Genomic DNA, 11,999 nt, shown 5'->3' with positions numbered 1-11,999 from the left:
TACTAAATGCAGCATCTCCATGCCTTGTCTCACCTTCCTGCCTCCCCTGAGACCTGGCTGGAGCAGAGATCAAATGGATAACTTCGAAGCAGGTTCTGAAAATGGGAGGAGTAAGAGATTCGTGCAAATTCTGGGAATCCACCTCAAATCCCTACCCCACCTCTTCCCATCACCTCCCAGTGCCCGCCCCCAGCTCCAGCCTGCAGCTTTAAACTGCTGCCACCCTGGGCTAGGTTGAACATTTTTGGCTGCTGTCTCACGACTGCACGGAGCAGTCAGCAGCACCCAGTGGGACAGACATGATGGGGCTGAGCTTACCCAGCTGGACTTGCCTGGGCTTTGTCTTCTCCCTGCTCTTTTCTACCAGCGTGGCGGTAAGTGAAGAGGCAGTGTCAGGAAACATGTTAGTGTGGAAAGCACTGTCAGAGAAAATCCACTGAAAATGGTCTTCTTTCTTCTCTTCAGTACATTCCTACCAGAGAAAACTGCTGCATATTGGATGATCGATTTGTAAGTACCTGAACAATTTTCTTCTACCTGAAGAGTGTAATTAAAGCTTTCCTATGCTGATTATTAACTGCAATTATCACTTGATCCTTATTGTTATTTTCAGTACTTATTAAGTGCACTATGCTTAAACCTGTTATTTATTAATAGCAGTACATGCTTGGTAAAAATGTGCCAGAGGTAGCACTGTGGGTGAAAGCACATATAAAGAAGATGCTACAAGTAATAGCATATACTGTTTTCTTGCTATGGGTGCACACAGTGTGAAAGTAACCTGCCTCTATAAATTCAAATACAGCAGACGAAGTGGCAAATACCTGCCCTTTTTTATCCACTGTTGTTTGTGTCAGCAGTGCCTGAAAGTTCCCCTGTCCAAATATTCTGCTCTCCTTTATTTTCTCCTGAAATATTGCCAATTATGATTCTTTCTTCTTCAGGGTAGCTACTGCCCAACAACATGTGGCATTGCAGATTTCTTTCATAAACATCATCTCACTACGGATAGTGAACTACAGGAAATGGAGAGACTTTTGCAGCAAATTTCTAACTCCACAGTAACAACAGAACATTTGATTAAACACATCCAAACCCTCTATCCTTCGGAGAAGCAGACATTACCAAGTGAGAATATTAAGATAACTAAACCACTAAAAAATATAATTTATATAGTTGGGATTTTCTAAATTTGCCTACTTGTAATTATTTTGTACCTTTGTCTGTTTTACAGATCCAATAGATAATTTTACTAAAAAATCCAGGAAAATAATTGAAGAAATTATCAGATACGAAAATACCATATTGTCCCATGAAGCTACTATACAGTAGGTATCTTCCACTTTTTACATCACTTGACAATATGTTTTCTTTCTGTTCTTTTATCAAGTGTAGCCAAGGCTCTCTCAGAAAGGCTTTTTGTGTTCAAGTGGACAATTGTGCCCACACTGTCATTAGTAGCTACCTAGCAGGACACAGAAAGATCATGAGGATCTGGCACTGAATTCTCCGCTCCTCTGCATAAACCATTAATTGTGCAAGAAGTGCAAGATAAGATTGTCATGAAGCCTGGCAATATTTTTATTTACCTCTCTTTTCCTATGCCAGCTGCCCCTACATTTTTTTTCTTGATGTTTGGAGCTTCTCTGAACCTGAGCTTGTGCTGTAATGCAGAGTATGTGGAATGTTTGCACAATCATTCACTCTGGCCAATTTTGCTGCATATATCTATGAAAATCAGCTCAGTTACATTGTTATAAATCATAAGTAACTATAAACTCAGTGGTAGTCTTTTGTAAGTTGACATTGAAAATAAAGTCAAAGGCATCGTTAACTCTCCTAAATCTTAAGGATACGGTTTTTGACCTAAATGTAGAAAAATCTCCACTTCTATGTCAAAGATTATTTAGGCATTCTAACACTTACAGCAGTTTATTTACAGCACTTTTCTTTTACAAATACAGCCATAATTAAAGAGGAATAGTTTATTCTTTAAATAGTATTATTATTTACTTCGGGAGAACAAAGTAAAACCTTCCTTAGAGTTATAATCATACATTAATTACTGGTTAGAGTTTTGCTGATTACAGTCAAGTCAAGTTTTGCATATGGTTAAATTTTGCATGGGGTTAAGCATGTGCTTTTCTGCTTTGGCTAGTTTCCTCAGCTTTAAATAACAGTGCTAATAAAGGCACCCCGTTTTACAGGTGTACATGTAGCAGCATGCTAGGTAGATAAGACATGTGTAACAGAAAATGTGTATTACATATTCAGAAACAGTGGAAACAACCCATTTTTATGTCTCTCTGTCCAGACAGTTGACAGATACACATATATTGAACAGCAACAAGATTTCCCAGCTGAAAGAGAAGATTGCCCAGCTTGAGACACACTGTCAGAAGCCGTGCAAAGACAAGGTTGAAATACAGGAGACAACTGGAAGAGGTGTGCAAAATGCTTCTTGTCTGGTGGAGGGTTACTTCAGTTAAAAGTGTCACTGGCTGGCATCACAGCAATGAGTTATTCGTAATCTTGTGGGCCATAGATTTCTGTAAAGACACAAGATTCCAAGTTACAAAACCAATGCTTGGATCAGCAAACAAGGCATTCAGACAGAACGGAGTTCTTGCTTGGCCTTTATGGCCAAGATATGATTATCCCAAAATGTATGCTAAACATGAGGGACATGAGTAGAATTTCCATGGACAGAAGATAACTCATGATCACATTTCTACCAAGCCACCTGGGAAAAAAATTACTTATTCCATTAGCTCCAAAAGTATCTTTTTGTTGCTGTAGAAATTAATGCAATTACTATGTTTTACATTTAAGTTGCTTAAACTCTCTGCAAGACTAAATTCATCCTCATCTTCCACAAGCCCTGTGACCCTCAGTAGGATTTTTTATTGGCATTAACACTAAAGTACATGGACTAAATAGCTAACTTTGCAACAATGGCATTTAGATTAATTGCACTGCTTGCACTAAGAAAGTTGTATTATAAAATAAATGTCAGGCTAGGATTTTTGTTATATCAATCATGATCTTTTGAATATCTTTGCTTCAGATTGTCAAGACATTGCAAATAAAGGTGCCAGGAAAAGCGGTCTTTTCTTTATCAAGCCTCAAAGAGCCAAGCAGTCATTCCTAGTCTACTGTGAGATTGATTCATATGGCAATGGCTGGACAGTATTTCAAAGGGTATGCCACTTATGTATTATTATTACAAGTTAGCTTATTATTTGTCTTTTTGACTGAGGTTTTAATTTTGGTTTTACTGGGGTTTTTTTTCTTCCAGAGACTGGATGGGAGTGAGGACTTCAATAAAAATTGGATTCAGTACAGGGAAGGATTTGGACATCTCTCTCCAGATGACACCACTGAGTTCTGGCTGGGCAATGAAAAGATACATTTAATAACTACACAGTCCACTCTGCCATACACCTTACGAATAGAACTGGAGGACTGGAGTGGCAAAAAAAGGTATTTGCTCATGATGCTTCTGAAAATGGCAGCTTAAAACTCCCAGTGCTGCACCAGTTTGTACAGCTGCGAAAAAATTATGAGCCCTCAGACCTGCTAACATGCATAGGACACTGCTTTGGCTCCTGAACTTACAGCTGTGACAGCAGTCACTGTGTGACTTGTTGCCAGGCACACATGCATGTCTGAAGGCCACATGCCATCAGCACTCATTTCTCATCAAGTTTCTTCATGTCTTATACATGGTTGTTGTGGGTCCCTTCCAACTGAAATATTCTGTTCTATTCTTTTATTTTCTATTCTATGTGTTCCTTTCTTCAGGAGGACTTACTGTCCTTGTTATTTCTTGAGACATCCACTCCTTCCTGCCACTAAGAATTTTTTCATGACCTAAGTAAGCCTCAGCATTATGAAACTGGGAGATATATAGATATATATGTGTGTGTGTATTTATACAATGTAGATAATTCATACAACACTGAAGACTAGTAGTCAGAAAACATGTCTGATACTGAAACTCGAAAGTTGCTTGGATGTGTGCCATTTTGCTGTGGCACACAATCACATAAAACCAATTCCTCTTAAAATGCTAGGATGCCATAAATGCCTTTTCTGCAGTCCTAACACCTATGTGTTTTTCATTTGTGCATGTACTGGGAATGCAGCATGCTCACAGTCACCATGCTCCTTTGTTTACAGCACTGCTGACTATGCTGTATTCAAAGTGGGAAGTGAACAAGACAAGTATCGACTGACTTATGCCTACTTCCTTGGTGGTGAAGCTGGGGATGCCTTTGATGGCTATGATTTTGGAGATGACCCAAGTGACAAATCCTTCACCCGTCATAATGGCATACAGTTCAGTACCTATGATAATGACAATGATAACTATGATGGCAACTGTGCTGAGCAAGATGGGTCTGGATGGTGGATGAATAGATGCCATGCTGGCCACCTCAATGGCAAATATTATGCAGGTAAAGTATCTTCTAAACACTTCTAATGCAGGACACCACATTTCAGTGACAAAAAAGAGAGTAATTTTCATGGAGTGCATTTCTCCATGTGGATTTTCCAAAGCTGGCAGAGCCCATTTGCAATAGCTGTTAACACCAGCAGTAAGAACTTAGGGCTGCTCTCCAGCCCAAATTGGGTGAATCAGTCCTGAGAGAAGCAAACTAGGAGGACAAAGGCATTGAACGGGCCCTGTTAGCATGGCCAGGGATGCCACGGAGGTGTTAGTACCGTAAAAATCCATGGGAACATTAACTATTTTAGAAAGCAACTAACTGTTTTGCTCCAACTGATATTTTTTAGGTGGTGTGTACACAGCTGCAGATGCTGGTCCAGCTGGATATGACAATGGCATTATCTGGGCAACCTGGCGTGACCGGTGGTACTCCATGAAGAAAACTGCAATGAAAATCATCCCATTCAACAGACTGTCAGTGGATGGACAGCAGCACAACTTAGGCAGTGTCAAGCAGGTTCGACCACTGGGCTGAGTAGATATTTAATAGTGATAATTTCAAACACTGAGCATAGACAGCTGAGGTGTTGAGACCACTGCATCTGAGGAAGTGGACTTTGTTTACCATTTTGTCACAGAAACATTTGTACTTTGATTTAGCATATCTTTTTCTTTTAACAGATAAATGGATAGTCTCATAATCAGAAATAATTACTTGCCTTTGTGTGTTTTAAATATCATGTTCTTAATTTCCATATAGTATAACTATGTGAACACTATCAACATGTCATCATAGCCTTATGTACTTCTTTCTTTAGAAGAACATTAAAATACTCTTTTTCTTCTGTTGTAGGTTGGAGACTCGTAAAGGACAGCTTCACAAAGACCAGTCTGAACAGGGAAAATGGACCTTTTCTCTCTCAGACACTGAACTTACCTAATTATTACACAGTTCAGTTTTGACTATAAAACACCACTGACTGTAAGATGCCCAAGCCTTTTCCCCACTCAGTGCTTACCTCTGTATATGGTTATTTTTTTCTGTACACATTCTCAATAAATTTTTGATTATTACAAAAACTCTGAACTTGTTATCTGTACTCTACAGTTGGCGAAACAAAACAATGGAAACTTTTGACAGGTTGAAGATTATTCTGATCAAATCTATTTGATTCAATCATTCCTGAATTGCACATCAGTAGTTTCTGCTCTTTGTTCAGAGGCACATGCTAGAGCCATTACTCCATAAAATGTGGCTTGTTTCCCAAAGTTTTCATGTTTTATGACATAGATCAAAGTACTTAGCAACTTGAAACCTACTGCTTAACTAAGCTTACCACAAAGTAATTAATGCATTTTCAACTGGATTGTGTGAGGAAGTATGCTATCAATAAACAAGAACAGGTATTTTACTCCAGAACATACATATCACAAAGTTTCTCAAATTTTACTCAGAATAAGTTACATTTGCTGTATAACACATCTGCTGTGGCAGTCCACTGTACAGCCATTTATCCCTGAATGCCCCTACTTATTAAAAAATACTTAAAAAATAATCTAACTTATCTAATTGCCAACCATAAATATTAAAATTTGCAACAGAAATTCATTGTATTTTACTTGTATTTTCTTTTTTGGGATCTGGTAATAATTTTCCATCTGATCCACATACACAAATTCACAGCACAGGTCAAGACCAGGAAAGAGCTTACAATGCTGTCTGAATGTACTCACTCAAAATCTGATGAGTGCATTTGAGAGGTGCATTAGCAAATCAAATTAGGTTTGTGGTTAAAGTGCTCAATAAAAAAACACAGTTTGAAATTATCCCCATCTTATGTAGCTGTATAGGATGTGTATCCTGTTCTTTATTTTTAGCAGCTCATGAAAGACCAGAAGTTTGCCTGGTATTTCCGAATAGTATATTCAACTGCCTTATTTTAGAGACAGGGAGACATTACACTAATAAGTCAGATCTTAAAGTCAGTTTATGCTGCCTCAACAGTTTTCCTGTACTGGTGCCCAATTCTCTAGTGATTCTTTCCCTGGGTCTGAGTCTCCATAGCATGATAGACTGCTCACTCCCTGTCATCTTTACTGAGGTTTTGACTTAGGTCAAGTTTTACTCTTGGGCCAAAATCTAAGAGGAATGCAGGTTTCTCAGAAGTAAGTGAGAAGCAGCCATCATTAGTGTAGAGTCAGATGAGGTTAACAAATGTTTGAGATGATCCCTCCACACCACTGAACCACTATATTTGCAAAACCCTGTTGTACCCATGCAACTAGCCATGCTGCACAGCTCACTGCCAGCCTTGACAACCAATTCCTCACCAAACAGTTTTCCTGAATATTTTGTGCTGTAAGGCCTTTCCTGTGACTCCTTCTAGCTGAAGCAGTATGTGTAAGAGCCTGAAGGGAAGGATGAGAGGGAAGGGTGGCAAGCCCAGTCTGATCTTGGTTCTGCAAACAGCTTCTTGAATGGCATTGGCCAAGTCCCTTCTGCTTTCTTTTTCCAATTTATGCCACCTATGACATGACTTTAAGGTTGATATTATTTGTTTATGTATATATGCAACATGGATTTAAAATATATTCCTTTCCCCTCTGTCACTTTCACTTCTGTGCCCACACTCTGCTAGGTCTGAACTGTGATTTACCTCTTCTCGTTTAGCTTTTGGCTGCAAGGAGTTATTTGATAACGATGTGCTGTAACTACACACATTTCCCTGGTGTGAGCCAGCATTTTATGGTTTGCTCATCATAACTAAGATTGGCTTATTCTTCCAAATGATATGATGATTGGTGCCCTAAGTTTCTGCAAATCGTTTTAACCTCTGGAGAGGAGCATTTGCTCCAGTGGCCAGAAGGATCACACTTACTGAATCCAAGAAATCTGATCTTTCAAAGCAGTCCTATACAAGAGTTCATCAGGGAGTCTGCAGGATCCCAGCCCACAGTTATATCCTCCAGGCCCTGAAAGATGTCTGGCAAGACTCATGCCTTTGGAAGCTCCTTTCTGCTGTGCCCAACCCTCTATCTATCAGAAAGAGGCCTGAAAAGATCTCCTATTTCTTCTAATTCCTAAAAAGAGAATAATACCCTTGGTATCATTTTTTTTGCAAGCTAATACATTGCAGTGTGAGTGAATGCCCCTATTTTGTATACTGAGGGCCCATATCTCTCTTTTCTAAATCTGTCTTTATTGTGCATAACCTTCAGACCACAGCCTATAGTAAAATTTGCCTGTATTTCGAACTGTCTGTCCCTCTCTGAGTTTATAGAAGTTTATTATAGGATTTGGTGGACTTTCTTTCACACCTTGCACTTGCAGTTACTCTTCCAAAGATCACTGTAGCACAAAACAGAGGAATCTCACTCTAAAGGAAAAAAAAACCAAAAAAAAACCGGAAAAAAATTAAAAACCCACCCACAAAACTGGATGAGGATGTGACAGAGGAAGAGACAGGCAAATAAAGTGGACGGACTGGAGGACTTTCTGGGTTCCTCAGTCCTGGGATATTGCATGGAAAAAATGTGGGACCTGATGCTGGGACTGACTAGTAATGACTTCAAAAGAGTTAGGTAGTCTGAGGAGCACACAAAGAGCAAGGGGAGATGAGAGCTGAGGCTGAAGGATAATGGCGTCTAAGACAAGGCATCCAGAGGAGGGACATGAATGAGCAGGTTAAGAGGAGCAGAAGGCACCACTTGGAAACTGGTGGTGGGGACAGCTGGTAGGGCAAGGGACACAGCACTGGTCAAACAAGGTGAGGCTCACATCTGGGGCACAGAAACTAGAGCTAAATCCTAGACTCCCTGACTATTACTGTGTCATCCAGCCAAGAGCAGGGCAGATGATATAGTGAACTGCACTTATGTCCTTTGATCACAAATTAAAGTTAAATCCAAAGTTTACCTAGCTCTTGGCCTCTAGCCTTTCAAACAAACACTGGGAGAAGTGACTGGATGATTGCGACATGAAAGCAGAGGTACTGACTGAAGGTCAGGCACAGATTCAGCCCTTAACTGGAAAGCCTCCTCCTTCATCCCAGCTTCCCCCAGCAGTTCCCTTCACAGCAAGCAGGAAACTCCTTAGCTTACCTAATGCTTGACCAGTCATCAGCTTTTCCCAGTCCCTTTAGCCTTGGTGGCCAAGTTTTACTTGGACCAGAGCTTGTTTACTGTGTTTTAGTGTCACCAGAGCCATGCTCTTCATCAGTGTGAGAGGAGGCCTGGAACATGCTACTTGCTGTGTCCCCTGTTACACCAGTGGCCACTCCCTGGAACACCACCTAGCAAATTGTCACATCCTCAGTCAGCATGGTTGAAAAGGCAGAAATTCTTTCTCTTTAGGTGCTCTTACTACTCTTGATTTTTAAGGCCTATTGAATTACAAAAATAATGCTCAGAGATTCTTGAAGATTACAAAATCAAGCTGCTACAAATTGGGAGAAATTTGAACCAAGGCGACTTGTCACATCCCATCTGATTTATGAAGGATGCTATAGTTGTTGCATGCATGTAGTGAGCAAGACCAGGTGGGGCACAGTGGTCTCTTGCTTACAGCTGATACCCTGCATAATTAAGTGCTATTCCTGCCCTGATCACCCTGTTGCTGTGGAAACAGAGAAGACACCCAGGTGTCTCAAAGCTGGCTGTGACAGTTCCCCCTGAGCCGCGTTGCAGGCACAGAGATGCAGCTGCCATCAGTGGGATCTGCACATATAGTATGTCTGAAGACTCAGACTATCAAAATGGATCCCAAAAATTAATAACTACTTTTTGACTTAGCCTTCTCACCTGGTTTCTGCAATTGTGAAAATGGGAAAGTCATGGCCAGGGAATGAATGTTTGTAAAGCACCATAGGAAAATCCTTGAAAGTTTAAGCAGTCTGCAGAGCATCAATGAAAAGAATCTACAGCTCGGGGCAGCTGATTGCTTGTGGAACACCATCCATGCTCAGTGTGAGCAGGAAGGGGTTCAGTGGAAGAAACATCATACATGATCCTGAAGTAAAGTACAGTCCAAGGAGAACCCATGAAGGTTGCACCTGCAATTCTTGTGCCCCTGAACACAAAGGTATAAAGGTCATGATCTTTGAACAGATTTTTGTATCTATCAAAGAGGCTAAAGTAGAACTTGTTGGTTTGAGTAGGAGATTCTCTATGGGCTTCAGTATATTTTGGATAAAACCCATTTTACTCTGTTCTGTAAAATAATCCGAATCCTCAAAGGCTTCTTCTTGTATTCCTTCCCTCGTTTAAGCATTTAATTGTCCTCTGAGTTTTTCATAGTTCTTTCACAGAACTACTGCAACAGAGTGAGCAAAACTGTAGGACTTGGAGTTAGGAAGCATCACCAGTCTTGTCCCTGCTGAAGTTAGCAGCAGAACATTTTTCTGTATTAGTATATTGATCATCTGCTTTGAGCTCAGGAGCTGCCTTATGGACATTTATCAACTAAATGACACAGCCATGGCTGGCTGACCTTCAAGCTGAGCAAAGATGGCCTGTTTGGTCATTTGTTGCTGAAGTTCGTTGGGCTCTCATGTTGCTGAAATCAGAAGAGGTTTGTTGCATGAGGTTCAACAGAAGACTCTACAAAGCTTGTTGCAGGGAATTGCAATAAAAACCCCCACCTTGTTTCAGAAGTCTTAGATATAATAGAAACACTTTTTCATGCAAAACTAGATCCTGGTGGTGTAGGTGTTAATCAGTGTAGCACCATCTTACTCAGCTCTTCTGCTACCTGAGGATATGACTAGCTGTTATTATTGCTTGATATTGATATAAGTTAAGTTATATTTAAATTATGTTTTTCTAGATAAGAAAAGCATGAAATGCAAGACCAGAAATGGGAACAAAGGGTCCAGTTAAACTGCAGTGAACTTCATGTGGAGAGGTTAGAGCCCCTTGAAGGCAGAAAACAAGAGGAAAAGCACAGAAAAGGAGGACAAGACAAACCCCATGAGGCTGCCAGAATGGATTTAAAGCTAACATCAGATATTTTGCATTAAACATGCTGCACAATGCCAGAGTTATGTTCAGTCATGTCCCTCTAAAGCAGGCTATGATAAGATGTTGCACCTTGTAGATGATGGAGAGTTTTGTGAGTGTCATGCAGTTTTAAAAAGCCAAGAGAGCTTTGTTCTTGCAACTGTCTACAGCCACATTTACCCTAGCAAACATGGTTTTGCTCATTTCCACTCACTGCAGTGGCAACTTTTGAGACAGTCAGCATCTCTTAAGTGTCTGACAGCCGTCTACAAACCTCCCCAGTAATAGTAAGGCTTGTCACAGCAGCAAGGACATTATCATAAGTTGCCACATACAAAGACTATACCATTATACAACCACTTAAGGTGACATCACTCCTTAGGAAGATTTAATTATGCTTAAAATCTGTTCTGAAACATTTTCAAGTGCCACTCTACTGTACTCTTCATAAGTTTATATTTTAAACAAATCCTACTTGATAAAAATATGTAAGATACCATTTGTGTAAGAGACAGCATAATGTTAAACACAGCATGCATTACACAAATGCCAGTAAGATCCAGTCGTATCAACTAATGTAAATTGGGATTTGCACTCCCCAGGAATTAATTTTGGTTTATGACCACATGGTCTCAGATAGACTGTACTAACCTTTCTTAGGCTAGTGCTCGTTTTGGAACATACAATGGATTTCACAGCAGTAGAACACAGTCAGACAGAAAGGGCAAAGCCCTTCTTGTTTGAAAGGTTAGCTCTTTGATTATGCAGCTGAATTCCCATCACACAGAGTGTATGTCTTCTAGGAGGTAAGCACTGCTGGATCCCACAACGTCCTGCACACATCTTAGTTGAATATTCAGTTACGAGAAACAGCTTTAGACAGAATTTTTTCCTGGAATTAATGGTGTTGCCCGCATGTTGATTTTGTACAAATTGATCTGGAGCAAATATCATTAGAAACTTGTGCAAGAGGCCTTAAGTAATCACTGAAGGGGGAGGGGGCATTTGGCATGTTTTGTCTCCAAACAGAGAGGAGCATAATGATTAATCTCAGCTTTGCATTCAGGTTTAAATTGCACCAAAACACTGGTGAAGAGCATCCTTTCAGTCACAGTTCTTGCTCTTCTCCTGAAGATGGTACCAGTGAGGATCCTCTGTGTATTGCTGTGCCTCAGCATAGCCTGGGTATGAGTTTGCTTACTTGATTCTTTTCATATCTTTCTGTTTTGAATAGTAAGCATTTATTTAATGTTCATTCATTAGATAGATAATTTTGGCTGTCACCTAGAGCATAAAATTCAATGCACATACATATGCACAAGCTTACTGTAACCACTTCACTGATGAACTTTCATCAGTAGTTCTTGAGTATCCAGCTCTCTATAGTTTTGCTTCATTCGGATTTGCTGAGTCTTCCTGGCTTCAGGAGCAGCAAAGCATATACATTAACATGAATTCATAGATTCATAGGTGATGCTGTAAGTTTAAAATATAACTGACTGGAGCTAGTGGCTCCTGCCATTCAGGAATTTTCATGTCTATTGGGATG

General features: G+C 40.1%; 2 protein-coding genes across 2 annotated transcripts in view; both read left to right on the top strand.

Annotated features, from left to right (window-relative positions):
* Window positions 1-299: 299 nt before the first annotated feature.
* Window positions 300-5,479, top strand: FGG (fibrinogen gamma chain). Its single transcript, XM_009074891.1, has 10 exons — window positions 300-374; window positions 466-510; window positions 945-1,128; window positions 1,235-1,328; window positions 2,315-2,445; window positions 3,068-3,201; window positions 3,299-3,483; window positions 4,183-4,460; window positions 4,801-4,970; window positions 5,307-5,479. The coding sequence occupies exons 1-10, from the start codon at window positions 300-302 to the stop codon at window positions 5,319-5,321; spliced, it is 1,311 nt and encodes a 436-aa protein (XP_009073139.1). The 3' UTR covers window positions 5,322-5,479.
* A 6,075-nt stretch (window positions 5,480-11,554) lies between these two features.
* The window catches only part of FGA (fibrinogen alpha chain), a 6,566-nt gene continuing 6,121 nt past the window's right edge, over window positions 11,555-11,999 (top strand). Inside the window, exon 1 of the mRNA XM_009074890.1 lies at window positions 11,555-11,635. Coding sequence (XP_009073138.1) covers window positions 11,585-11,635 — 51 coding nt within the window. The 5' untranslated portion in view covers window positions 11,555-11,584. The remainder of the gene's footprint in view (window positions 11,636-11,999) is intronic.

Source organism: Acanthisitta chloris, unplaced genomic scaffold, assembly GCF_000695815.1.
Source record: "Acanthisitta chloris isolate BGI_N310 unplaced genomic scaffold, ASM69581v1 scaffold15305, whole genome shotgun sequence".
Taxonomy (NCBI): domain Eukaryota; kingdom Metazoa; phylum Chordata; class Aves; order Passeriformes; family Acanthisittidae; genus Acanthisitta; species Acanthisitta chloris.
This window is presented reverse-complemented; position numbering and strand designations above follow the sequence as displayed.